General features: G+C 59.6%; 2 protein-coding genes across 5 annotated transcripts in view; one reads left to right on the plus strand and one right to left on the minus strand.

The window, feature by feature from the left end:
- The first annotated feature begins 862 nt into the window (after positions 1-862).
- KATNB1 (katanin regulatory subunit B1) lies at positions 863-21,874 on the plus strand. The gene is made up of 20 exons (XM_028097236.1): positions 863-981; positions 2,103-2,407; positions 6,802-6,932; positions 9,829-9,946; positions 15,413-15,513; positions 15,895-15,936; positions 16,552-16,635; positions 16,884-16,999; positions 17,396-17,467; positions 17,646-17,796; positions 17,928-18,118; positions 18,217-18,347; positions 18,743-18,793; positions 19,743-19,810; positions 19,954-20,073; positions 20,167-20,316; positions 20,600-20,676; positions 20,757-20,831; positions 21,081-21,197; positions 21,462-21,874. Exons 2-20 carry the CDS (start codon positions 2,368-2,370, stop codon positions 21,592-21,594), a joined length of 1,968 nt encoding a protein of 655 aa, XP_027953037.1. The 5' UTR covers positions 863-981; positions 2,103-2,367; the 3' UTR covers positions 21,595-21,874.
- Positions 21,875-22,773: 899 nt separating this feature from the next.
- The window catches only part of KIFC3 (kinesin family member C3), a 38,230-nt gene continuing 34,776 nt past the window's right edge, over positions 22,774-26,227 (minus strand). For all 4 annotated transcript variants that reach the window (XM_028096861.2, XM_028096855.2, XM_028096875.2 and 1 more), the window contains 7 exons: positions 25,919-26,042; positions 25,599-25,728; positions 25,277-25,506; positions 24,941-25,075; positions 24,200-24,308; positions 23,602-23,630; positions 22,774-23,425 (listed from right to left, as the gene is read on the minus strand). In XM_028096861.2, the coding sequence (XP_027952662.1) occupies positions 23,626-23,630; positions 24,200-24,308; positions 24,941-25,075; positions 25,277-25,506; positions 25,599-25,728; positions 25,919-26,042 (733 nt within the window). In that variant the 3' untranslated portion in view covers positions 22,774-23,425; positions 23,602-23,625. The remainder of the gene's footprint in view (positions 23,426-23,601; positions 23,631-24,199; positions 24,309-24,940; positions 25,076-25,276; positions 25,507-25,598; positions 25,729-25,918; positions 26,043-26,227) is intronic.

A 26,227-nucleotide genomic window follows, 5' to 3' on the forward strand; every position in this document is an offset into this window, starting at 1 on the left:
TCTCTGGGGGTGAGTGCAGTTCAGTGGCGGGGAGCTTCGGAGGTCTTTAGGCACCAGGCCCTGGGCACCTCCTGTGGGGTCCAGTCCCTCCTAAGCGGCTCCCGGGCGGCCCAACCACGTGTGGGGCCCAGGCTCCCGCCAGTTACGGCCCTTCCCTAAGCCCACCCTACCACGAGTCCAATAAAGCCGGACTTTCTCGGATTGCTAGTTGGTGGTCCTTTTAAAGGAGCAGCCCACTCATCCATTCACCGACGCCGCAGCCGTGGTGCAGCGCTCCGGGGCTCTGCTCCCGGCTCGGACCCGGGATCAGTCTCCGTCTCCCTGTAGGTCTCCTGTCAGAGCCAAAGAGGAGGGGCAAAGTCCTGAGACCACTGCAGCACCCCTCCCGACTAAAGAGAAGTAGTAGGAACTATAGCAAAGGGCGAAGACCTCGTCTCCGCCTTGCCCCACTCCAAGATGGAAGGGCCGCCGCTTCACGCTGCTCCTGACGTACCCTTTCCATTGGCTACCTGGGAATTGGTTTTTCCAATAAGGCGAGCGCTTATTGGTTAAATAGGGATGGTTACAAAGCGATTGGCGCAGACGGCATCGGAGGGTCGTCTGGCGAGGGAGAGGAAAGAAAGGGGAGGAAAGGGAAAGCTTGAGACGGAGGCGGGACCAAAGAAATGGCAGCCCTCATTGGTTCATTAGAAGCCGAGGGGCGGCTCTTGAAGTCTCCTTCCTCATGATTAGTCCAATTCAGGAAAAGGGGGCGAGTACCTAGGAAGAGCGGCAGAAGCGCCTGCTTCGATTGGTCAAACCTGGCTGGAGGTGGAGCGCTCGCGGCGGCTGATTGGTGCGGGAGGTGAGGGGGCGGGGCTCTGAGCCGGAGGTTTTGTTGTGAGGGTCGGTTGTCAAGCAGCGGCCAATCAGGGCAGGGGATGGAGGCAAGTGGGGGTCGCGCCAGGAGGAGAGCCTCGGCCTCCGGAGCCTCAGCTGCAGGTGGAGTGGGCGAGGGGGCGAGGAGGCGAGGGGGACTATGGGCCTAATACTGGGCCGAGCCAGGCGGGGCCGAGCCGGGCTGTGGCGGAGAGGGCTCCGGGGGAGTGTGGGGGGGGAGTTGGATCCCGTGCCCCGCGAGCTGAGAGGAGTGGGAGGATCAGGCGAGGCCGAGGGACCAGCCCCAGCCTCGGGACGGGCGAGACGGGCGGCACGGGCGTGGGGGCCGGAGGGGAAAACCAGGGAAGCCGGAAGAGGAGCCGGGGGTCAGGCTGAGTGATGAATGCGGATACTGGAAGCAGGAGAGTGAATGAATGGGGGATACTGATAGCAGAAGAGGAAGGGGAATAAAGCGGGCCTGGCGAGGCAGGAGTCAAGTTAAGGAGCCCAGGAGACAGGATGTGCACGAATGGGGGACACAGGCGGCAAGGAGAAGGGGAATGAACAGAGGACTAGAGAGGCAGAACTGGGGACCCCAGGAGAGAAGGGGCGAAGAGAGCGTTCATGGGAAAGAGGCTTGGAAGAAGGGGGTAGAGGCTTCATGAGGTGACCTTTTAGAGTTGGGGACGCATACTGACTCAGGGTTCCCAGGACTGTCTTTGGGAATTGCGGGGACCGCGAGTAGTTCCCTTGCCGCCAACGGAGGAATTGGACCCTCAGGGCCCTCTTTGACATTCTTCCCAGAGAAGACTTAAATGCCTGCCTCTGGAGTGCCTCTCCTGGGCCCCAAAGCTTTGCTTCTGACTCCACCCCCTTCCCGCAGTGTCAGACGAAACAGTGACTCCCAGAAATCTCTGTGAACGGCAGACATGTGGTCTTCCCCGCCCCACTGCGGCGGCTGCTGCACTTCGGGCAGCCAGCCTCCCGAAACAGCCTCCTCCCATCCCATCATCCTGGCCTCTGGGAGGACCTTCCTTCCCCTGTGGTCCAAACCACCCTGCCTGAGGTGCCCCCCTCCAGATTCTCAAACACGACTTGCAGTGCAGCTCCTGGCTCTGATGGGTGTCTCTCTCTCCAGTAGCCTTGGTGATCCGGGGAGCTGCGCTCTAGTTCTGCAAGCCCAGAGTTCCCCAAACTCTCACCAAGTGTTTTCTGACAAGCCATCGCCTCTGTTTGTGTTCCAGCCCAGTGCTGAACTGACATGGCTGGAGCCTGACCTTCCAGAATCCGGAATCCACACGGGCACACACAGGCCATTGCTGTGGCTGCTGTGAATGATCTAAAACCACGAGGCGGTTCGGGGCTGAGACAGGAGGCATTCCCTCTGCCTGGATGTGTGGGAACTCCCTGCCAACTTGATTGGCGGGTCTGGGGGGGATCCACCCCCACCCCACAAGCGAAGCACAGTCTAATTAGTGGGTGGAGCTTCAGGTGCCAGCCAACTGAAGGATGGCCACCCCTGTGGTCACCAAGACGGCCTGGAAGTTACGTGAGTGATTTTTTTTTTTCCCTTTCTCACTTGATTTATCCTATTAGCTGCTTGTTGCTGGCTGGCCTGAACCCCCGGCTTTATCTCCTATTCTTGGCACAGAGGGAGACTCCCAGCCTTGGAGTGAGATAGACCAGGATGCAAATCATGACTTTGGCACTTCTTAGAGGGGTGACACTGGGCAGGTGACTTAACCTCTCTGAGGCTCAATTTCCTATCTGTACAATGAGCTAATCACACCTGCATTGTGGAGCTGCTGGGAGACCCACGCGGGGTGGTGAACGTAGAGAAGCACTTAGTGCAATTAGGCTGATGGGCGGGACTGGGGGAGAGATGCTGAGAGGTGTCCTGGCATTTGCAGACCTCTCACAAGTCAGCTTCCCCCCGTGAGATGGGGGAATCTTGGGGCTGGGGGTGGGGGTGGTGAGAGGGTAGGCTGAGAGATGTTGGCAGTGCTCTGGAATGTCACTGAGCACCAGCACCACCCACCCTCACATTATTCTCCACTAGCAGCTCTAAACTTTCTGATCTTAGGACCTCTTTATACTTTGAAAAATTATTAAGGACCCCAACGAGTTTTTGTTCATGGGAGTTGTCAGTATTTCCATGTTAGAAGTCAATACGCCAGCCGGAGCTGGAGCGCAGGAGAGGCCTTCTGTGGAACAGCAAGCCCTTTCCCTCCGAGTCAAGCCAGCCTCCCAGTTGCCTCAGGGTGTCGGCATGTTGGGAGTTTCCCTTTGCTGGGACGGGGAGACCCTTTTGTCCTCCCTGTTCCCATTTTAAGACACAAGAGTGTACAGTCAAACATATCATTAGAGATGGTGTCATCACATGCCTTGTATCTTCCCGAAAACCCCCCTGTATGCTTGTGAGCAAACCAGAGTGTAAAAGTCAAATACCACCTTGGTATTTTATTATGAAAGTAGTTTAGTTTTCTTGGACCCCCAGAAAGGATCTTCAGGATTCCAAGGTCCCCCGGATCATATTTTGGGAAGTGCCTTACCCCACCTATAATAACTGCTTGGCGTAAATTCGGTGTGCCCAAACTGGTCACCTTCTGCTATGAGCTGTCCCTGAGTGGTTTTCAGAAGCTGGGCAAGGCTCCTCCACTCTTTAACTGTGAGAACCTGGACAAAGCCCTTTGCTGGACGTCAGTGTGCTCACAGGTAAAATGAGAGGTTTGGGTAGTTTCAAATTGTTTCTTAGCCCTAGGGTTCTGAGAGAACCCTGTTATGGGCTCCCAAGGAGAACAGGGTGGCTTTGTATTGATTGGTGTTATGTAGTCCCTCAATAGCTGGTCTTTCCTGAGCATAGAACCAAGCACTGGGGAGATAGTTTGGGGGTGGGGAGGAGCAGGTTGCAAAATAGATGAGGTCCCTGTGCAATGGGGCGCAGAGCCTGGGAGAGCAAGAGGCAGAAATCAGGTAGCCACACCCCTCCATTTCTCCTTGTCTGATTCCAAGCTGGGACATGTGCTTTGAATCAGTTAACTAGCTGCTGGCCGGTGGGGTAGGGGAGTGCTGTAGGCTGCCTAAACAGCATATACAAGGGCCCTGGGGCAGGAAGCTCAGCATGTTGGAAGGGCTTAAAGGGTCTATAGGCTGCCACACATCAGTGGAAAGAATGTGCCACATGAGGCTGTTGGGGTCTTCAGGGGCATATGTCCACAGGACCCCAGCCTTTCTGAGGCCTTGGCTCTATCTTCAAGGCAAAGGCAAGCCATCAGGGTGTTCAAACAAGAGGTAATATGATCAGGCATGTTGGACCCTGCTGACAAGTTCATGTGCATAGCAGTCTCCATGAGTATAAGCTATCTGAAGAGCCCAAAGCCAAATGACCCCTGGCTCCTTGTGCCTATAGAGTCCAGCAAGGATCAGAAGGTGCTAGGCCAACTTGAGTCATTGAAGCCTGGTTCTCTGCACCTTCTGTTAAGGATGCAAATCCTCAGCACCCCTGACCGAATGCAGTGTCCCCAGCTCTGGCTGGGACGTGGGGCCCAGGTTGTACCAGGTGAGCTTGGGAAGCTGGTACAGGCCTGCAGCCATCAGCCTGGCCTGGCCAAGAGATGCTGTGAGGAATTGTGTTTGTTTGCACTCGAATTCAGTACCCAGGCCTGGGCCACTGGTGGATGCTGTCCTTCAGGCTAGAGGGGGGGACTGGGGCTGGGGCCCCTGCCGAGGCCTCCTCTGCCTGGTGCCCATGGCCTACCTCCCTCTTCCCGCGGTCCCTGGCCCCTCTAGGGGCTTCAGGCAGGCTGGAGACCCTAGGCAGGCTACTTAGAGGGGAGTGATCTGAGCCCCTCTAGAAGGGCCTAGCCTACAGATCCTTCTCACCCCAATGTCTGTGGGTCCTCAGCTGGATGACCTGTCCCAGGACCCATCTGATCAGGCTGTAGCATGAACACAGGAACCTTCTCGCTGTCTTTCCCCACTGGCTCCCCAGTGCTGGGCCTAGAGCAGACACCCAGAAAACAACGTATATTATGAATTAAGGGCTGTCTCCAGGGGCAGTAGTCCTGAGGCCCAGAGAGGAGTAGCAGTGTGCCCAAGGAGGCCTGGTGAGGTGGGGCCCAGCCGGAACTTTCCCTGGGAAGGGTGAGAGCCAGGGTAGACACCCAGACCTTATAGGTAGGTCACAACTGGGGGGCAGTGCATGCAGGGAGTGTTTTCAGAGAAGGAGAGAGGGCCCAAGGCTTGGGAACAGAGTGCTCAGAGAGAAGGTGGTTTGCCCTCTGATTTGGCCAGCCAAATCTGGGGCCCAACAGAAGCTCTTGAACTGATGAGAGTCTATGGCCAAAGCCCCAGAGCACCCCAGGCATCTGTCCCTACAGCGTCCAGAGGACAGAAGGCTCCATAGTTGGGATGAGGACTAGGGAGGGGCTCAGCGCCCTTGGGTCCAGTGATGGGGTCCCCGAGGCCCCCACTGATGTTTGGGCCTGCAGGAGACTCTCACCTCTGTCCCTGGCTTTGGCCAGGCCGGGCCCTGAGGTGGGGTGTCATCTGTGAGGTCAAGCCTGGGGTCTGGCCCCCTGGGCAGTTTTGACAACCCCTCTGAGCCACGCTGCCTGACAGACAGCCTTTCTGGGCCCTGTTTCCCAGTCTGAAGCCCGTGCCACAGAGACCCCCACGCAGGGTGGAAGCCAGAGCTGGAGCGCAGGAGAGGCCTTCTGCGGAACAACAGCAAGCCCTTTCCCTCCGAGTCAAGCCAGGCTCCCAGTTGCCTCAGGGTGTCGGCATGTTGGGAGTTTCCCTTTGCTGGGACGGGGAGACCTTTTTGTCCTCCCTGTTCCCAGGAGGAACTCACTTAGGGCCTGGCTTGGAGGCCTGGGCTGCCTCTTGGTTCCTTGCTCATGTCTTCTCTTTGGAGCCCTGAGTGGTCCCTCCGTGGTCCATGTTGGCTGCTCCCCACTGCTTCCCCAGCAGCCCGGGTCAGGGGCCCTCACGGCTGCCCACCGTGGCCATACCACCCACTCTGTCTGGTCAGCCCTCACTCCCGCCCCTCCTCCCCAGGCCTCTCAGTCGGCCGCCTCCTGCCTCCCACCCTCATGCAGTCCACCCTCCTAGGCCTGCCGGGGTCCCCATCACCCACCGTCTGTGCCTTAGCCTTACTAACACCACCGAGCACAGCCTACAGCATGTTCTCGGTGGGTCCGCAGCAACTCAGTGAGGCAGGCACTGTTATTATCCCCGTTTACCAGATGAGGGGGAGTGACCACAGAGAGGGTGAGTGACTGGTCCAAGGCCACACAGCCTGCAGTAGCAGAGCTCAGACCAGAACCTCGTCCATGATTCTGAAGCTGTGGGCTGAAGCCCTGGGTGAGCTCACTTGGAGACAGCGTGTCGAGAGTGGACCCGAATGGTTCTCAAAGTGTGTTCCCCAAAGTGGGTTTACGTGGATAGCAAGCAGCAGCAGAGAGATGCTTAGGTGGTTACATGAGTCAATATTTTTCATTATAATAATTGTTTTTCGTTTTGTATTCTAGAAAAAGCATAATGAACATATCAGTCTTGTAATTTATGGATTTTATTGCTTGTCTATGTAGACAGAGCTAAATACAGAAGGCAAGTCAGTGTTTTAAATTGAGCAGAGTAAGCATAATAATATTGCCGTTGACGTGTAGAGAAAAGAGCAAACCTTGTGGCCTGAGGGTGGGACAGGAATACCCGAAGTTGGGAAGTAGTCGTTCCTGCCTCGGGTGCAAGGCCTGCCCTCACAGCCGGGCTTCTGGGTCGTGCCAGCATGTCTGGCACCAAAGAGGAGCTGAAGCGGGCAGAGCCTTCCACCTAGGCTTCGGGTGCCAGGACCAGGGGCCACGCTGGGCAGCGCCCAGCCTTCCTCCCCAAGGCTGCGACTAGCCCTCTGACTGCCTTCTCCTTCTGTCCTTCCTTGTGTAGAGGAGATTGTCGCCCATGCCAGCAATGTGTCCTCGCTGGTCCTGGGCAAGGCCTCCGGGCGGCTGCTGGCTACCGGTGGGGACGACTGCCGTGTCAACCTGTGGTCCATCAACAAACCCAACTGCATCATGGTGAGCCTCGCCGGCCCGTGGGGAACAGGGCAGAGGTCCAGGGAGGGGGCTGCAGGCGGGGTTGGGGGTGGGGCGCACATGGCTCTGCAGGCTCTGTCGGGCCCAGGGCACCCAGCAGGAGGCTAGGGGGACACAACACAGCATCAGTGCCCGCAGGATGGCTGGGACCGTGGCCAGCCCTCATATATTTGGAAGTCCCCTGGTGGTGGACAGAGTTCCAGGGAGCCTGTGTGAGAAAGCTAAAATAAGCCCATGGGCCCGAGATGGAGGCTCACCCACTGGCCCATCCGCCCACCTATCAGCAGCACTTGGAGGTTACTTTGAACCATCTCCTCTCTGGTTCCACAAAAAAAGGATTTGAGGGCGCCTGGCTGAAGCTGGTTAGAGAGCTGGTTCTTTAATAGCACTTTCCCCTGGTCACACAACGAATTCCTTGTCAAAAAACTGTCTTCCAAAACAGGAAAATATAAAGGAGGAAAAAATGCAAAAATGAATTCTATCTATTTCCATCATCCAAAGACCACTACAGTTGGTATTTTGGTCTGTGTCCGTCCAGGTGCTGGTATAGATCCATGTGCGTGCACACGCATGTACACAGACACGTGCAAACACCTACCCACGTGCACCACGTGGATGTAGAACAATATATTTTTGGAACACTGTCTTAACTCTCCTGTAGTCTGGGTTTTGAAGAGAACAATCTCTATTGTTTGCGAGCATTTTCCAGTGTCAACAAATACCCTTCTACAACATGGTTTTTAATGGCTTCGTGGTCCATTGTAGGGATGAGCCGGAATTAGCTTTGCCACGCCCTGTTCCCAGCATAAAAGTGATTTCCAGCGTTTTGGCTCTACTCAGCCAGAGGTGAACGTCCTCATCTCCCTCAATCTTTGAGCAGATTTGTGATGGTTGCATTATCTGAGGGTGTGCACTTTTTTTTTAAAAAGCTTTCAATACATATTGCCAAATTGCCCTCCAGAAATCAATTTTCATTCTCTCCAGCAGCATAGGCACCTGCCCTCTCCCCCTTCGTGACCTTGCCAGCACAGGGTATTAACATTCTTTTGATTCTTGGCCACGAAAGATAAAGATAAAAAAGGGATGGGAAGTGATTTTTTTTTTTAGTAGCAACTTAATCACCTCAGTAATTCTGTGAGATGCAGCCAAGGACTGAGATCCCAGCTGAACTGGGGCCCAGGTGAAGAACAGAATTGAAATTGCTTTGTTGTTTCGCTGCTTTGTTTTCAGGCTTCCAATGTGTCCCACCCCGGCAAAATGCCAAAGTAACATACAGATGGAAAACGAGCCAACAAACACTGGCCAAAACGGGCCCGAAGTGTCCCCATGCTCTCGTCCCACTTCTTACTCGGGGGTCAGCCTGCAGGCCTCTGAGTGCCGCAGACCCAGCGACTTCTTGCTCACCCCCAGATTTAGACATCTACTAGTCCCCTCTGTGTGGTCCACGTCTAATGGTCTCTGTGTGTTCTGAGCACACGTGAGCTCATATAGCTCAGTGTCCAAGGGACACGGGGTAAGAAGTGAGAGGTCTTCTTTCCTCCCCTGACCCCCACATCCCTCTCTGGGGACAGCCACGCCCCTGATTACCCTGTGTCCTTCCAGAACTATTTTCTACATCTGTGAGCAAATACGTAGATCTGTTTCCTTCCCCGTCCCCCTACCTTTTTTCTGGTTTATACAAACAGTATCCTATATACACCGTTCTCCACCTTTTTTCACCTAAAAGTGTCATGGAGATCAGTGTTTATCATCTTCAGACGGTCGCCTCGTTCATTTTTATAGCCAAATAGTATTCTGTTGTGAGGGTGACTGCAGCTTAGCAGACCAGTTTCCTCTGGTGGGCATTTATATAGCCTCTGGTCTTTTGTGAGAAAGATTCCCTGTGGTGAATGACCTTGGGTCTGTTTGGCTTGCCTTGTGCTTGAGCGTGTGCGGGGTAGGCTCCCTGGGGTGGAGTGCTGGCGTGCGGTGGATGTGGATTTCTAAATGTGGACCGATTTTGCCCAGTTGCCCCCCATGGAGTTTATACCCATTTATACTCCCGCCGGTGATGGCCGGGAGTCACGCCGCTGCTTGTGACTGGCCTTTGGGCAGTTCTGCTGGGGAGCGGTTTCCCCTACCGCCCCCCCCCCCCCCAGAACGTTGTCTTGGCAAACGATGATGGCGTCTCCGCTGTGCTTTGGGGTGACCAGTGCTGGGCGGGGAGTGACAGATGCTATGGACTTCAGATCCCGGCCTTTTCTCCCACCCCTCTCAGGGGCTGGGCCAGGAGCTGGCTCAGCCCTGCTCCGGCTCTGGCCTGCCCTGAGTTGGGTGACAGTTACTTTTTTCCAGTAAAGTCACTATAGGATCTCTCCAGGTTCCACAATTCCCTGCCTGGGAACATGCCAGGGACCTCTACCAGGGACAGCCCCCGGGGACCCAGGCACTCCAGAGGGGTGAGATGTGTGCCACTGTGAGCCAGGCCTCGGTTCTGTCAGGGGTTCTCCCACCGAGGGGCTTGGCCAGGCAGAGTGGAGACGGAAGCAGAGCCTAGGTGAGCAGTGCTTTGGACTCAGGGCTGGAGGGTCAGCTGCTACCCCCCCTCCAAGGGGCCCAGGGCCACTTTGGCAAATGATGCCCACATCAGGGGCACAGTAGGCCATGGGAAGGGGTTGGGGCAGGACAGGGGTCTGGCCCACTTTTAACCCTGGAGGCTGAGACCAAGAGAAGCAGCTGCCCAGCCTGTCCGCAGAAAAGCCTAGATGTGGCTCCATGGAGCACAGCCTCCCTGCTTGAGCCACTTCTTGCTGATGCCCTTCCCAGGGAGCCAGAATATGGGGCAGCAGCTGGGGGTTTTTCCACGCAAGGCACTGAAACTGCTACCCTCTCTCCACAGAGCCTGACGGGTCACACGTCCCCAGTGGAGAGTGTCCGCCTCAATACCCCAGAGGAGCTCATCGTGGCCGGCTCCCAGTCAGGCTCCATCCGCGTCTGGGACCTAGAAGCTGCCAAAAGTAGGCATCTGCACTTGCCTTCCCCACATGCACGCCTGTGGCCGTGTTGTCTCAGGCTCTGCTATTGAGATGCTTCCTCTGGGAAGCCTGTCCTGACTACATGGGGTGCTTCCCTCCTGGAGACTCTGACCGGACAGTGTGGTGACTGCCCACCCCCTTGAGCCTAGCAGCAGCAACATACTCTTGCTGTCTCTGAGTGCTGATAACCCAGGAGGCACCAGGAAAGGTCCAGATGAACTACTATGGATGGATGGGTGGGTGTTTGTGTAGATTCAGAACCTGGAAGAATAACACGTGCCACCAGGGGCCATGCAGGACACGTAAACAAGTGAGGGAGCCTTTGGGGAGAACTGGGGGGGTTATGCCCTGACTTGGGGCAGCCACCTCTTAGCCTCGGCTAACTATTGCCTGCACGAACGGGGCCTCGGGTGGCCAGATCCTCTGTCTCCTTGAGCTTTGTTTGTTTTCATTTTTATAGAAGTTATACATAGTTTAAAAAGTCAAATGCCAGCCATTCTACAAATAATCACGATGGAAATGAGAAGCCTTCACCCCATTCCTTCCCATTCTCCAGGCACCTCAGCCTTCTGTCTTGCTACCTCCCTTTCCTAAGCAACATGGTATTATGGCAATTCCTATCTCTTGCTGCCTTCCTCCCATGTGAGACAAGAAATTAGTTCTCCTGGGGGCGTCTGGCTGGCTCAGTCGGTGGAGCATATGACTCCTGATCTTGGCGTTGTGAGTTTGAGCCCCACACTGGGTGTAGAGATTACTTAAAAAAATAAAATCTTAAACAAAAAAGAAGTTAGCTCTCTTAGAGCTGCTGGCCCACCCTTGTCACCCCCAGCGTTGCCCCCTCTGTTCTCCCAATTGCACCGTGTAAACCGTCAGTATTTATAGGACCAGGCCCATAGAGCTGTTCCTCACAGCTGATTGTGTTTCTTCTAGAGTTAATAGCTGTTCTTTTTCCATCTGTCTGTGTTTTACATCTGTTACTAATTCGTCCCCAGATTCTCTGCCAGAATAGTAAGGCTCCTCCTTGAGCTACCCTCAAAGCCATCCCATAATTGAGGCGGCTCTTCTAGAGCCTCTGTCCCCTGGGTCCCAGTGGCGGGGGAGCACCCAGGCCTGCAGCCCAGCCACCATCTTGGGGCCGTCTTGTCTTCGGGGAACTCTCTCGTCTCTCTGCTGGGCCAGAGTCCGCGTTATCATCTTTCTCGGTTTTCTGCCTCTTTTTTTGCTGGAGCACATTCTTTCATAGCTTGCTGAGAAAGGGTGTGTGACCGGCACAGTTTTAGAGACCATTGGTGGCTGAAAATGACTTTATTCTACCCTCATCCTTTTTTATTTACTTTTTCTTAGAGTCTGTAGCGGTCTAGATTGGCAATTGTTTTCCCTCAGAATGAGAAGGTGCAGCTGCGTTGCATGTGAGGCTCCTGTTTGGTGGCCGTTGGGAGGTCCGTGCTGTCTCCTCCTCCCTCGCGTGGGACTTGCTGCTTCCATCTGTCTGCAAGCTCGTAGGCTGTTTGTCCCAGCATTCTGGGGTTTTGCAGTGATGACCCTTGGTCCTATGCTAGATCCTGACCAGGTTCTTTCTGTGTGTCAACTCGTGCCTTTGGTTCTGGGCCATGTGGGGAGTCTCGCCTTCCCCAAAACGGGGGGCTCTCAGCCTCCACGGGTGCGGCCACATGGCAGGGTGGGCCCAGTGTGGACAGGCGTATGGATTTTTCAAGAGAAGCTGGGAATCTGGACATTTAAATGGAAATCCGCCCGCCTCCCCCCCATTTCTAAATGTTGACAGCTAATTCAACATTTTTTTCAGAACACTATGCAGAGCAGCCCGTAAAACCAGTTTGCTGGCTGCTTCGTGCCGGCGTCTAGCCTGGACCTTCCAGCGCACCAGGCGGGAGGCCCTCCACTGCCCGCAGGACGGGAGGGGAAGCAGTGGTGGGGGTTTTGCGGAGGCTGCTTTGTCCAAACGGGAGCCCCCTTGCCAGGCTGAGACTCCGAGTCTCCTCAGGCCTCTCCTGGGGTATGTGCTCTACTGCTGTTGCAGGACGGCAGGCGTCAGCCACACATGGCTAGTGGCCGGATTCTCTCTGCTCAGGGACAGCGCTCTTGCTGCGCAGATGGTCCTCAAGAGAGATGTCGCCCCTGAGCCTCTCAAGTGAGGCTTGCCCGCCCCCTCCCCCCGGTGACGGGTGCACATGTGAGATAGGCGGTGAGGTGACAAACCGGGGCCACGTGCTTAGCGTCTCAGCACGCCCTCCCGCTCCCTGGGCACACGTGAGGGAGCAGAAAGGCCCCGCCAGAAGGCAGTGTGCTTCCTGGGACGCCTCTGCTTGGATCTGAGTCCCCGTGGATGGCACCAGCCATTCACCACTCCCTGAGGAGCAAGGGACAAAAGAGAGAAGCCGAGGGCGCCACGCTTTCTCAGCCATGACTACTTCACACATAAGGGAAACGTGAGGAGTTCCTTGAGGCGGGCAGAGAATGAAAACCAGACACCTGTGGGATTCCTGGGCCCTGGGGTCTCAGGGTTGGCCACTCTACAAGGAGTTCGTTTCAAACACTTGGGACACACCCCACGCCCAGGGAACCTGATTCAGTAATGGCGGAGGCCCCAAATCTGGCTTTTAGTAAGCTTCCAGATGATTCTGATGCAGAGCCGGGTTGGCAGGGCCCCCTTATTTGACACATGGGCAAACTGGGGCCCAAGAAGGGCCCCCGACCTTGATAAGGATCCCGTGGCTGGGACGGTGGAAGCTGGGACGCAAATCCTGGCGTCAGGATTCCCACCCCAGTGCCGTTCGCTCTGCCACTCGAGGGGTTCGGTGACGGAACGGAGACTTGCCCTCAGCAGCCTTGGCGGGAAGAGCTAAGACCACAGGCCGACCTCCACTCCCACCCACCACAGCTTGAGTGAAAATGAGGGGCAGCTGGGCACCCAGGTGCTTAGGGGCTTCTAAAAGGGCTGGCTGAGCATCACGTGGGTTGTATTGACGGCAGCCCGTTGCTGGAGGGTTTGGCCGGAGGTCGTGACCCACTGTGAGCTATCAACTGGGAGGGTTTGGAAGTTCCCACGCGGGGTGGACAGCTCCAGGACGCCCCTCCAGCCTGCAACTCCTGGATCCTGCGACTGAGCTTCCAAGGGCCCTCCCAGGACAGAAGAGCAAGGGCAGAAGTCACACTGGAAGAATGTGGTCCTGCCTGCTTTCCACGGTGCAGCCAGAGGGCAGGGGTGGGTCAGCCCAGCCATCCCACAGGAAGGTAGCCTGCATTTCATGGATCTGGCCCACACAGGGGTGGAACCTGCCGCATCCTCTCGGGGCAGGGCAGGATTTTGGAAGCCTTCCTGTGGGATGCAAGGCAGTGGCCTGGGAGGTGGGCACGGACTGGAGCAGGGACCAGCATGTGTGTGCCCCCTCTGGGCCCCGGACTTGGCCAGCAAAGCCGTGTGTGAGCCCCTGGTGGCGTATGACTGCTCCAGAATGTCGGGCGGAGCAGCTGAGGTTTTGGTGTGGTTGAATTAGCTACTGGACAGACGTGGCAGGCACCTCGTCACACTCTGGGAAGAATGTAAAGGCGGCTCAGTCCCAGCTCGGCAGAGGACGGGTGCCTGCTGTGGAGTGGCCCCAAGTAGGATGGGTGGATGTGGTGAGCTGTGGGCAGAGGGGTGCACTTTGTCCTGGAGGCAGAGAACCACCAGAGAAGCTCACTTTTTCCTGCCTTTAGGTGTGCCTGGCTCTGTCTTAGGAGCCCGAGACGGATGAGCTCCCTTGACTCCAGTAAAGGGTCACATGGTAAAGCCTGCTTGTCAGGACTCCGATGCCTGCTTTAAATTCCGGCTCTGGGCCCTGCTGACCGGCCTGAGGCAGGCTGCTTCACCCTCTGAGCCTTAGGCCCTTGCCCGCTTCCTGGTGCTGTTTGGGGGGGTGGGGAGCTAATGTGCTGACGTCATTCAGGCTGGCCTCCGCACCTCAGACGTGCTCAGCAGCCGTCCTGGGGACGAGGGAGGCGCCCAAATGGCCGTGGCACTGAGTAGTGGTCATCACTGGTGCCAGAAGACCGAGAACCAGGACAGGTGCTCTGAGGCCGGAGGAGAGGAGAAGGTTCGCTTTGGGAGACAGAGGAAGCAGCTCTCATGCAGAAAGGAATGACAGCAAGAATAACTAACTGGTATTCATTGAGCACTTAACTGTGTGCACGCCCATGCTAATCACCTTATGTCCCACTTTCTTGCTTAACTCTGGTCGTGACCCACTGTGAGGCTCAGAGAGGGTCAGGGACTGCCCGGGGTCACATAACAAGCGAGGAGCAGAGCAGAACTGCTACCATTTCTGTCTGGCTCCAGAGCCCTGGACCTGCGTGAGGGATGGAGACATTCGTACAGTAGAGTTTGTTTAAATCACTCAATGGTTGGAGCTCAACTCTCTTGTCCCTAAAGCATTACATTTGGAGTTCGCTTGAACACCTCCTCCAGTGGAGAGCTCATCGCCTCACAAGGCAACTGTTTCACCTTGGCTCAAACCTAAGGACGGCTGGATTCCCACACCCTTGGCCCCTATACTTATGGGATGATCAGTTTCAGACAGCAGAATTATAATTCTTCTAAAAAGCGAGACACTTGAGGCCAGAGAGAAGAGGCGAACTTCAGTGTTACCAGGGAACACTCTGAGATGGAAACACAAGGTTTGCTTGTGGGCCGGGCTGGGCTTGGCCACGGAGCTGCAAGCAAAACCTGGAGGGATGGGAGCTGAGGTTTCCCAGGGCAGCAGGAGCTGACTTGCCCCAGTCACGTCCTCTGTGTGTTCTCTCGGTTCTCACAGCACCTCATCTCGTCCTCACAGCTATCCTCAAGATCCCTTGGACAGGGGGCGGGTGTGCGCACCACAGCCACTCCAGGCATGCCCTCCACGCTGCCCTCCTTGGGGCCTTTGCCCACCATTTTACTCTGCCTAGTATCCTCCCTCACCCTCCACTGACTGACATCCTGTTCGAATACAGCCTCCTCCAAAAAGCCTTCCTGGATTTCTCTTTTCAACCAAGCAGGTTCTCTCCCAGCATGGACCTCTCCTGCCTCCCTCTTCTGTCTCAGCTGCGGCGGGATGGCCAGCAGAACATAAGCTGTCTGTCTGGCCATGAACTGAGTGCAGTAGTTTTCCAGCTCTGCTGTCCAGGGCAGCACCCTTGTGAGAGCCCACTGGGACGAGCCCGGGGGCACAAGCTACAGGGGGCTCGGGTCATGACAGAAATGGCTGTCATCTCTCGGGACAAAAATAGGAAGGCCAGGTGTTGGGGTGGCAGGACTCCGGTTGAGTTGTTTCCGTGTTTCTAAAATCGCTGCTGTTTTGGTTCTCTGCTCAGTTACCATGGAAGCACACCCCCGGGGACCACCACAGCCCCCGCTCTGCCAGGTGCCTGGCTTGCCCCTCACGCCCCTGTCTCTGCTCTCTTCCTCGGCAGTTCTTCGCACGCTTATGGGCCACAAAGCCAACATCTGCAGCCTGGACTTCCACCCATACGGCGAGTTCGTAGCCTCGGGCTCCCAGGACACGAACATCAAGGTGAGACCCTGTCTGTGCCCCGTGTCCCCCACCGGGCCGGCCGTGAGCCCTGGGCTGTGCGTCCAACCTGAGGAGCGGGCCTTTTGGCGCCGTGGGAGGGCCTCTTCCCTCTGTGGTGGTGTCCACGGCCTCCGAGGGAGGGGGATGTGGAAAAGTTCGCCAGACGTTTCTGCTCAGAATGCCCAGCTTTCACGAGCAGTTTCCAGATTCCTGTCATTTTGGGGTGTAATGACCTGGGGTGCCTGGAACCCCTCTCTGCTCGTGGCCGCATACCACCCTCTGACCCAGGCTCCCAGACGGGGCTTGGCGAGGCCTCTGCAGCCCAAGCCCACCTTGGTCGTGACCTGTCCTGACTCTGCCCCCCTGCTCTTCTCCCCGCAGCTATGGGACATCAGGAGGAAAGGCTGCGTCTTCCGATACAAGGTAAGGAAGGAGGCCTTTGGCGATCATTCCGTGAGCAGCATGCAGGCATGGACGCTGGGGTAGTGCCCAGACCCTGGCCGGGGCTGGCAGGGATCACCGTCCAACATGGGGGAGAATGTGAGAAACGAGAGTCCAAGTGAGAAGCGGGAATCTCGAGCAGAGCATGAGTGCTGTGGGTCCCCCGCTTTCCATGAATCCTCCCAGCACCGTGTTTACCAAACTGTGCTCCACGCTCTGGTTCCATAGGCAGATAACTGGTGTCGTTAGGTGAAGAGGGTTCCTGTTCCTGTGTCTTTGGAAGCGCTGAGTTGAATATGTAATTCTGGTGGTTTTTAGATCCTTGACATTAGGGAAGACCCCTAACTCTCCAAAAAGAGGCATAAGATACGTCGTTTCCCAGACTATCTGAGCAGGAAATCGGGATTTCCTGGAGCATCCTGCAGCACTGGGACTGGTGACTGCATGGGGTGGTGTCCGTCTATGACCTCTCCAGCACACAGCCGTCTGGTTCTGCCTCACCTGCTGGTCAAGGGCAGGGCGGAGCAGGGTGGGGAGGAGGGCAGCCCATCGGGCCAAGGCCCCTCGGGTGAGCTCAGTGCTCTGTCCTCTGCCCAGGGACACAGCCAGGCTGTGCGGTGCCTCCGGTTCAGCCCTGATGGGAAGTGGCTGGCGTCGGCTGCGGATGACCACACAGTGAAGGTAGCTCCTGGCCTGACCTGGGCCCGGGAACTGGGGACTGGGGTCTGCTGAGCACACTCAGGCCAGGTCCTCACCTCCCTCCTGATCAGGTTCATGTATCCCAGGCCTGTCCGCAGTGGAAGGCGGCTTGTAGATCAAGGGCAGGCCGGGGGCAGTGGTGGGGGGCAGGGGGAGCAGCAGGAGTTGAGGGAGGAGTGGGCAGCTGAGATCCCGAGCCTGGTCCTGACCTTCCGCCCGCCCTGCCCCAGCTCTGGGATCTGACTGCTGGCAAGATGATGTCCGAGTTCCCTGGCCACACGGGGCCTGTCAACGTGGTGGAGTTTCACCCCAATGAGTACCTCCTGGCTTCTGGCAGCTCGGACAGGTGAGGAGGAGGAGCAAGGCCTGTCACCCGTGACTGCCATCTCTCGCATCTCTGTCCCGAGGTGTTCTCTGCCCCATGATGCTATGTAGACTGACCTGATATCCAGCCAAGCCAGGATGGGGCCATGGTCCCATCTCTGCCTGAACCGGGGTTTCCCCAGCCCCAGTGTTTTGGCCTGTCATGGCGTGTCCAGATCCAAAGCCCATGCTCACCTCCCACCGGCCAAGTCCCTCCGCCTGCCGCGCAGGGTCAGCCCCTGGCCCTCAGCATTGCTCTTAGTTGTCCCAAGCCTGGGGGAGAGGCGTTTGCAGAGAAGTGGGCTTCCCGGGCCACGGGCCGGCATGGAGGCTACCACAGGGACCCTGGCTTCCCAGCACAGCCTGACTGCCTTTGCAGGACCATCCGGTTCTGGGATCTGGAGAAGTTCCAGGTGGTGAGCTGCATCGAAGGAGAGCCAGGGCCTGTCAGGTACGCAGGCAGCTGGGTGGTGGGTCTGGGTCCTCCCCCCCGCCCCCCGGGCAGTTGGATGTGGGTATGGGCTGTGTGGGTGGGCCTTCCCCATCCCGGCCCCTGCTCCCTCTGTCCGGGGCTCCCCACAGCTTCCCTGGATTTCTCGGGACCCACGGCCCGCTCTTGCCTGGCCCAGGAGCGTTCTCTTCAACCCCGACGGTTGCTGCCTATTCAGCGGCTGCCAGGACTCGCTGCGCGTCTACGGCTGGGAGCCTGAGCGCTGCTTTGACGTGGTCCTAGTCAGCTGGGGCAAGGTGGCCGACCTGGCTGTCTGCAACGACCAGCTGGTGAGAGAGCCGCCGCCTGCCCTTCCCCTGGCCGCCCGCCGCCTCCCCCTCAGGCCCCCACGCCGCCGCCCCCCCCCCCAGGCCTGCTGGGGTCCTGCCCGCCCATACCCCAGCTCTGCCGCTTCCTGCAGATAGGTGTGGCCTTCTCACAGAGCAACGTCTCCTCTTACGTGGTGGACCTGACGCGGGTCACCAGGACAGGCACGGTGGCCCAGGACCCCGTGCGGGACAGCCGGCCCCCGGCCCAGCAGCTGGCCCACCCCAGTGCCCCTCTTCGGCGCATCTATGAGCGTCCCAGCACAGCCTGCAGCAAGCCTCAGAGGTGGGGTGCTAGGAGGCGGGCCGGCACCGGGAAGGCTTTGGGGGGCCCGGCCCCGGCTCACCGGGCCGGCCTCCCGTCGGCTTGGCGCCGCCCCACAGGGTGAAGCAGAACTCGGAGAGCGAGCGCCGCAGCCCCAGCAGCGAGGATGACCGGGACGAGCGGGAGTCCCGGGCCGAGATCCAGAACGCCGAAGAGTACAACGAGATCTTCCAGCCCAAGAACAGCATCAGTGAGGCCTGCCCCCTGCCCCCGACCCCGACCCTGACCCAGCCCGGCATAGCCCCATCTGGGCGTGGAGGCAGATGGTGCTTTGTGGGCACAGCGGCTAGTCGCTCTGCTTCCGGGTCTGGATTCCCAGCTCACACCTTGGGCCCCAGGCTCTGCTCCCAGGTCCTCGAGACCCCAGCAGAAGCCCAGGAGCCACTCAGTGCCCCAGCCCAGCGAGCAAAGGAAGGCCCCACGAGGGCAAGTAGATGGGCGGGGCAGGCCTAAGGGTTCTGGGACTGGGAACAGGGTCATGGGCCTGCAGCTGTGTGTGTACCTGGGAACCACCTTCCACCTCCCCACCCATGTCCCAGGCCAGCCCGGGCCAATGTGAGTCCCCAGCCCCCTTTGCCTCTGCAGGTCGGACACCACCCCGAAAAAGTGAGCCCTTCCCGGCACCCCCCGAGGATGGTGAGTCGGGGAGCAAGAGCCTGGCCTCCCAAGGTCACCAGCTCCCCAGGCCTCCCCTGCCCTGGCATCATCTCCAGCCTCTCTCCCACTAGATCTTTTCCCTCTGCTCACCCAGAAGCACCTCACTGTGCGCCGGGCCCCACACTAGGCCCTAGCGCTGGAGCCTGAGCAAGGCAGTAGGTGCTCCCCTCGGGAGCCCGCACCCTAGTGAGCAGAGAGATGGCAGACAGCCACCCAGCTGCATCTGCAGAGGGGACAGTGCTGCAGAGGCAAGGGCCGGGCAGGGTGAGTGAGGGCCGCGGAGGGCCCGCAGTAGATGCAGGACCTGGGGAGAGCTGCAGGTGGGAAGGGGGCGGGAGGAGGGCAGGGCCTGGGGCCCAGGAGCAGGAGGCCAGCGCCTGGCTGGGGGCTTGGGTTTTGCTACCTTACGATTGGAGAAGCCAGGGTGGGGCACCCTTGTCCTGTAGATTGGCTCTCCTTTCCCCCTGGCTTTCTCTTCAAGGAGCCATCTTATTCTCCCTCCAGGTGGGGTTTCCTGTGCTTCCTACTCACCATCCACTCCCTGCCACCCCTCCCATCCCCCCCCCCCCCCCCCCGCCACACACACTCCATTCCCAGGGAGGTGACGGGATGGCCACTCCTGGGAGCTCCCTGGGTCCCATCCACATGCGGTGCTGGACATCTTTCTGCCAGGTGGATGGGTGGGTGGAAAGGGAGGGGACAGGTCCAGCTTCCAGGAGGCCTCCCCAGGAGTCCCCGACCCCCTCACCCCCGACATACACACTGCTGATGTCTCCTTCCTCAGTTGCCCCACTGGCTCCTGCTCCATTCCCCCTCCCCCCCCCCCCAGTTACAGGTGCCCCCCAGAGGCCCACCACAAGCCCTGCCTTCTTTCTGCCATTCCCTTCTGGCCTGACCTGACCCAGAGATCTTTCCCTTTTGCCTCCAGACATGGTCTCAGCCAAGGAGGCGGCCAAGACCAACCCCGCCATGGACCCGCAGTTCCCGGTGCCAAATGTAGGTCTAGGTGGAGAGGTGCGGCACAGTGTGGGGCTGGGAGAGGGGCTGCAGTCCTGAACCCAGGTTGGGGCCCTCCATGCCAGGGTGGGCAGAGAGGGTGGCCTCGGGCTGGCTCCCCACTGAGCTCCGGACCCCACCAGCTCGAGGTCCCGCCCCAGCCCCTGGCTGTCACTTCCACTCCTGCGCCCAAGGCCGAGCCCACCATCATCCCTGCCACCCGGAACGAGCCCATCGGGCTGAAGGCCTCTGACTTCCTGCCCGTGAGTGGGGGTCCAGCCTGAGGGCAGGGTGGGGGCCCAGGGGGCAAGGGCGGAACTTTACCGGCAGCACCTGGGCGCGCTCATCACGCACAGGCCGTGAAGCTCCCCCAGCAGGCGGAGCTGGTCGACGAGGACGCCATGTCACAGATCCGCAAAGGCCATGACACCATGTGCGTGGTACTCACCAGCCGCCACAAGAACCTGGACACTGTGCGGGCCGTGTGGACCACAGGCGACATCAAGGCAAGCGCTTCCCCCCAGGCTCTGGGCTGTCCCCAGAAGAAAGCTGCGCCAGGGCAGGCCGTGGGGCTGGGTGGCCCCTGCCACCACGCAGTGGCTGACTTCGCGTCCGTTTCTGCCATTGTCATCATCTCAAGCTGCCATTCACTGAGCGCCTCTTTATGGGCCTGGCCTCACACTCGTCCTTGTGGCTGCGGTCTTGTTAACACCCCACAACAAAGCCCGTCATCATGCCGCGCGGGCAGGGGCCGGGCCGTCCCCTCTGACAGGCGCTCTGTTTGCACAGACGTCGGTGGACTCGGCTGTGGCCATCAATGACCTGTCGGTGGTAGTGGACCTCCTGAACATTGTCAACCAGAAAGCGTGAGTAGTCGCGGTGGGCGGCGCCGGCCCGGTGGGCGGAGCCGGCTGCTAAAGGCCCCTGGCCCTGGCCCTCTCCCCAGCTCCCTATGGAAGCTGGACCTGTGCACCACCGTCTTGCCGCAGATCGAGAAGCTTCTGCAGAGCAAGTATGAGAGGTATGTGTGGGGAAGCCATACTGGCCTCACGGCAGGGACGGAAAGGGGCAGGACGCTCCTCAGGGACAATGGGAAGGACCCCCAGGGCTGGTGCCCACGTGAATGTGCGGCACCGCGGCCACCGCCAAGTCGGAGAGGCCACAGTGGAAACGAGCCTGTGCTGGCCCCGGCCCTCTGCCTACCACCTCTGTCTTTGTGTACCTTGCTCTCTATCCTTCTATCTGTGGCTCCATCCGTCTGCCCCTGAAGCTATGTGCAGACCGGCTGCACCTCCCTGAAACTGATCCTGCAGCGGTTTCTGCCCCTGATCACTGACATCCTGGCGGCCCCCCCCTCTGTGGGTGTGGACATCAGCCGGGAGGAGAGGTGAGGGTCCAAGCAGTGTGCCAGTGTTGGGGTGTGGGGGTACACAGGTGTGGGGGCCCAGCCTGCTTGCTGATGAGGAAGTTGTGCCTCGGACAGTAGCTTGGGACATAGGCTGGGGGTGGCTGAAGCCGGGGCTCTTCCGTGGCCTGGCTCTGCCCTGCGCCTTGGCGTGTGGCCTGGGTGGGTCCTGCATCCGGGGCCTCGGCCTGGGGGAGGTGTGGCGGGGAAGGCCCTAGCACCTGTGCCAGACCTCTGTGCCCACAGGCTCCACAAGTGCCGGTTCTGCTACAAGCAGCTTAAGAGCATCAGTGGCCTCGTGAAGAGCAAGTCGGGTTTGAGCGGCCGCCACGGCAGTGCCTTTCGAGAGCTGCACCTGCTCATGGCCAGTTTGGACTGAGGAGCGCTCGGGTCTGGCCTCAGCCCCCGTTCCTGTTCCCTGTGCTCTCCTGGGCCCGTGAGCCTCTGCCCGGCCCCCTCTGCAGCCCGGTGGCCATCCTGGAGGCGGCGGCTCTGGCCCACTGGCCACCTGCACAGCCCTGAGCTCTCAAACAACTTCTCCCTGGCAGTGGCTGCCCAGCTTGGCCAACTCCCGCTTCTTGGGGCAGCAAAGAGCACCCTAGGGCTGCTGCTGTAATTTATAAGGCGAATTTTATTAAATTTGTAACTATTCCCTGGTTTCTTTGCCTGGAGGGGCATTCTGTGGCCGCGCGCCTCTCTATGGCCCAGGCCAGCCTGCCTGGGGCCCCTCAGAGACCGACGGCTACCCCTCCAGGCCTGAGGCAGTGTGGCCAGCAGGGGGCAGCGGAGTGCCAAGCCTGCAGGAAGAGGCAAGCTCAGGGCACTGCTGGGGGAGGCGGCGGCGGCAACCCCCCCTTTCACGGCTAAGGGAGACAGGTGAGGGGCGGGCCCCACCAGCCCGTCCCCTCTGTCTCAGCCACACTCCCAGCTGTCCGGTGGACGCCTCCAGGGCCAGCCGACAGCTGTATACTTCGTGGTGCCAGGACCCCAGCCTCGCAGGCTTGGCCGCCAGAGCCCACCACCCTCCCTGCTGCCCTCCTGGAGGCCTCCAGGGACAGGGGCAGCGGCCCTCTCTTCCAGTGAGGGCTCTGACCAGCTTTCCCTCCCTGCAGGATCGCCCAGTGCGGATCCCTTCTGTTCCTGTGGCAGCAGCTGGTAGATTTGCCACAGTTGGAGGGCCCCACTGAGCCCCTGTGCACATCCCCCCCACCTCCCCCCCCGCCAAGGCTGAGACCAGGTGCAGGCCAGCACAACCCCCATGGCGGGGCGGGGGGCCGGCGGCGGGGAGGTGTCACTGAGCTTTGTGCTTGGGGGTCTTGTAGCACTGGGGGGGGGGGATGCTCACCTACAGCCAGTTCACTACAGGGCAAGGCCAGGGCCTAGGGCAGGCAGGGGAGCCAGGCCAGGCCAGCCCTGCAGGCTGTGGTTCTCAAGCCAGTTTCCCAGCTATAGGATAGAGTGTTGCTAGGTAGGTCAGTCTGATAAGGGGGGCCGGGGGTTAGGGCTCGTCCCTGTGGTCTGACCAGGGGCTCAGGAGACCAACTCTTGCAGACTGTACTTGTGTAAAAAGGTTTTTATTTTAACAAGTAAAAATGGCTAAGCTTCCAAAAGTTCTTAAATAGGATTTCAGAAGGGGGAAAAATGTCAAGAGGCCAGTGAGCAAGGAGAGAGCCTGGTGCCAGGCCGATGAGGGGAGCAGCAGAATCCCCGCCCACTGGCCTCCCTCCAGCCATAAATACAGCCCAGCCCTCGGCAGGGAAGGCCACGCTCCTATGTACACCTAGGAACACTATATACAAATCGATCACGGGGGCCTGCCTTGGAGGGGAGTGGGGCCAGGGCTGCCCCAGGATGTCCACCAACTGCCCAGATCCCATGGTCCCTGTGCCTCCCGGGGGAGCTCCTCAGCCCACCCGTTACAGACAGGGCTGGGCAGGCTGGGAGAGGCCTGGCCTGCCAGGCAGAGTGGGCCATCCCTGCCCTTCCAGCCCATGCCTTTTGCACCCACAGCCACTGCCAAGAGACACCATCTCCTTCTGACCAGGTTTTCTCATCTCTGAGCAGATACGAGGCAGAAGGGCTGCCTCCACTCCGGCCTGCAGCTCTTGGGCTCCTGGTGTTACAGGAGCAGGCCGGCAAGGCCTCAGGCCCCCGTCCCCGGGCTGGCAGGGGGGGCCACGTCCGTCACACAGGCACCGGCCTAGACTTCCCTGCAGGAGGGGGAGAGAGCCTTCGTGAGCCTCAGCGTATGCGGACGGGAGGGAGCCAGGCAGAAGCACGCAGACAGCAGGACAGGCCCCGCCCTGAGCAGCCCTCTCCCCGGCACAGCCCTGCAACCCAAGGGGGCCAGGCAGGCGGGGGGCGGGGGGGCTGGCCCCACACTCACCTGGAGACTCTGCAGCCCCAGCCGTCAGGCTGAAATCAAAGCAACAGGTGTCTCACTGGTGGGCTTGCCTGGGGCCAGGACTCCCCGGGACCCTAAGGCCCCTGCCTCCTTGGATCCAGCCCTGGCCAGGCCCCTCTGTGAGTGGGACCACACAGGGGGCTGGGGCTCTGGATTCCAGTCCTGGGGCTGGGCTCACTCCTCACCTGGGACATGGGTGGGCCCTACCCCCCACCCTCCCCAGGAACCAAGGCCCAAGGGCAGGGGTGCCTGGCCTGCTTTGGGAGATGTGTGGCTTGAGCCCAGCCTCAGAGAATTGCGTTCTGGGCCCCAAGGGCTGGGTTCCTCCTCACATTACTCCCTCTCCAAGGAGCCTTTAGTTTTCCCATCTGTAAAATGGGCCTAGCGCTGCCTGCCCTAACTACTTCCCAGGGCCAGAGAAGGTTGTAAAACAGGTTCTGCATGAGTTTTTATAAACTTGAAAAGGAAAACAAAAAGTTCATTCAGGCAAGGGCAGTCCGGTGGCTATCCACCCGTTGGGGAGGCTCACCCACCACCCCCCCCACACACACACACACTGGCCCACTCCCCAGAGGCTCACCCAAGGGCTGCAGCTTCCTCCGCATTGAGCCTGGGCGGCTGGTGGTCCCAGAGCCGGGGGCTGAGTGTGCTCGTGCTGAGGGCTGTGGGGTCTGGCAAGCTGGCTCCCACTGTGGGCAGGGGCAAGCAGGTGGGCGGGGGCCATGCTGCCCTGGCTCCCCACCTCCACCGTGCTCCCCCCACCCCCGTTCCCCTCTCCAGCCTCCTGAAACTGCTCATCTGCAAAATGGGCATGATGAGGATAGCCCCGCCTCAGTTACTGCAAGAATTAACCTGAGATAATGTACGGAAAGAAGGGAATGAGTTACTCCTGAGCACCCGTGTGCCAGCCTTAAGCCCCGCCGATCCCCCCCGCCCCCGCCCAGCCAGCTGAGGACGGCCATGGGTATTTCTGAGGCCAAGAAGTATTGAGACTAAAGAGGCTCCTGGCTGGGACGCCTGGGGCGCCCAGGTGGCTCAGTCGGTTAAGCGTCTGCCTTCGGCTCAGGTCATGATCCCAGGGTCCCGGGATCGAGCCCCGCATCGGGCTCCCTGCTCAGCGGGAAGCATGCTTCTCCCTCTTCCCAGCCCTGTGCTCGTGCTCTCTCAAATAAAAAAAATTGTTAAATAGAGGCTCCTGGGTTCAAGTTCTGGCTCCTCCCCCTCTGGCATCTTCCCTTCGGCCGTTCCCCACCCCAGACCCTCCCTCCTGCCCATGACCGGGACATGCCGGCCCAAGATGCAGCTGTGGTGGTCACCATACCTCCAGATGCTCCTGGCTGGACCAGGACCCGAGCTCTGCCCTGCGGGACCCAGGGCCCAGCTCCACAGAGCGCACCCTCTCAGCAAACTTCAGGGAGTACAGCGTCTCGCTGGTGTTCTTCTCCACCGGCGACACCTAGGGGACACGAGAGCTCACTCCCCACCCAGGCCAGCGGGCCTCCCCCTCAGAACTGGAAGGGGCAGCATGCACATGGACTTTGGAGCTGCTGAAGATCAAGGTCCCTTCCCCGCACCGCCCGGGGTATGTAAGCCACAGGCGAAGGGGGTCCCCGGTTGTGGTGCCGGCCAGCCCGCCTGGCCCGGCGGAGGGCCTCACCTGCACCACCATGAGCGTCTTGCTGTCCCCGCTAAGTGAGTCCTGCAGCAGGTAGGTGAGCTTGGAGTTGCGGAAGGGCACGTGGCCCTGGCGGGAACGCAGGGCAGCAATGACATCCCCCAGGGCTGACAGTGACCTGTTGATATGCTGTGCCTCCCGCAGGCGGCTGCCCTCGGCCCCCGACTTGCCCACGCGCTCCGAGCCCGCCAGGTCCACCAGGTTCAGCTTCCCTGTGGGGAGGGCGCCAGGCCGGTTAAGGCCGCCCCCGGAGTGGGGGCGGGTGCCAGGGGGTGCTGCGGCCGGTGGCCTCGGCCTCACTCACCCGTGGTGCGCAGGCCCGTACTGCAGTCCACTCCGTGCACCGTCACGATGAGCAGGGCGTGCGAGCGGGAGCTGTGCTCGTTCAGGTTGGTGAACTCCGTCGTGCGGTTAGTGTGGCCAAACTCGAACACCTGGTGGGGAGCGGGGGGGCTCTGGAATCACCCCATCCCCGAGGACCCCTGGGAGGGGGTGGCCCCCAGGCCTGGGGACCTGGCAGAGGCTGCACCGGAAACCCACGCGGCCTGCTCCAGCTCAGCTTGTGGGCGGGGTCTCCCCAGCGCTCTCCTCCCCCGACCCCGGGCCCCGCCCCGAGCCTTGCACCTTGTTGATGTCGTCCACGCTCTGCACCTGGAACTCGGTCAGCCCCGGCACGTACAGCTGCCCACTGCCGTCTGGGCACAGCCGGATCTCCAGCTTCTCCTGGGGCTCCTGCCCCAGCAGGTCCCTGCAGGGACAGGGTGGATGGTCACTCCCTCCTCCCACTCCTGCCTCTGCTTGCACTGCACCCCGCCCCCCCAACCTAGAATGTTCTCCCACCCCATCACACCTTCAGGAAGTCTTCCCTGACCACTGGGCTAAGCCTCTCTCTCCTCTAGCTCTTCCCCTGCACTCAGTCCCCTGAGGGGCAGA

Source organism: Eumetopias jubatus, unplaced genomic scaffold (assembly GCF_037043125.1).
Source record: "Eumetopias jubatus isolate StellerSeaLion01/CBP00866 unplaced genomic scaffold, mEumJub1_p1.0 scaffold_10, whole genome shotgun sequence".
Classification (NCBI taxonomy): Eukaryota; Metazoa; Chordata; class Mammalia; order Carnivora; family Otariidae; genus Eumetopias; species Eumetopias jubatus.

What these genes read in the sequence shown, in the direction of transcription:
- KATNB1 (XM_028097236.1), top strand. Translation starts at nt 2,368, where the DNA reads ATGGCCACCCCTGTGGTCACCAAGACGGCCTGGAAGTTAC. An exon ending in CAAGACGGCCTGGAAGTTAC is followed by an intron (nt 2,408 to 6,801) that starts GTGAGTGATTTT and finishes TTCCTTGTGTAG; the next exon opens with AGGAGATTGTCGCCCATGCC. An exon ending in GGACCACAGGCGACATCAAG is followed by an intron (nt 20,317 to 20,599) that starts GCAAGCGCTTCC and finishes CTGTTTGCACAG; the next exon opens with ACGTCGGTGGACTCGGCTGT.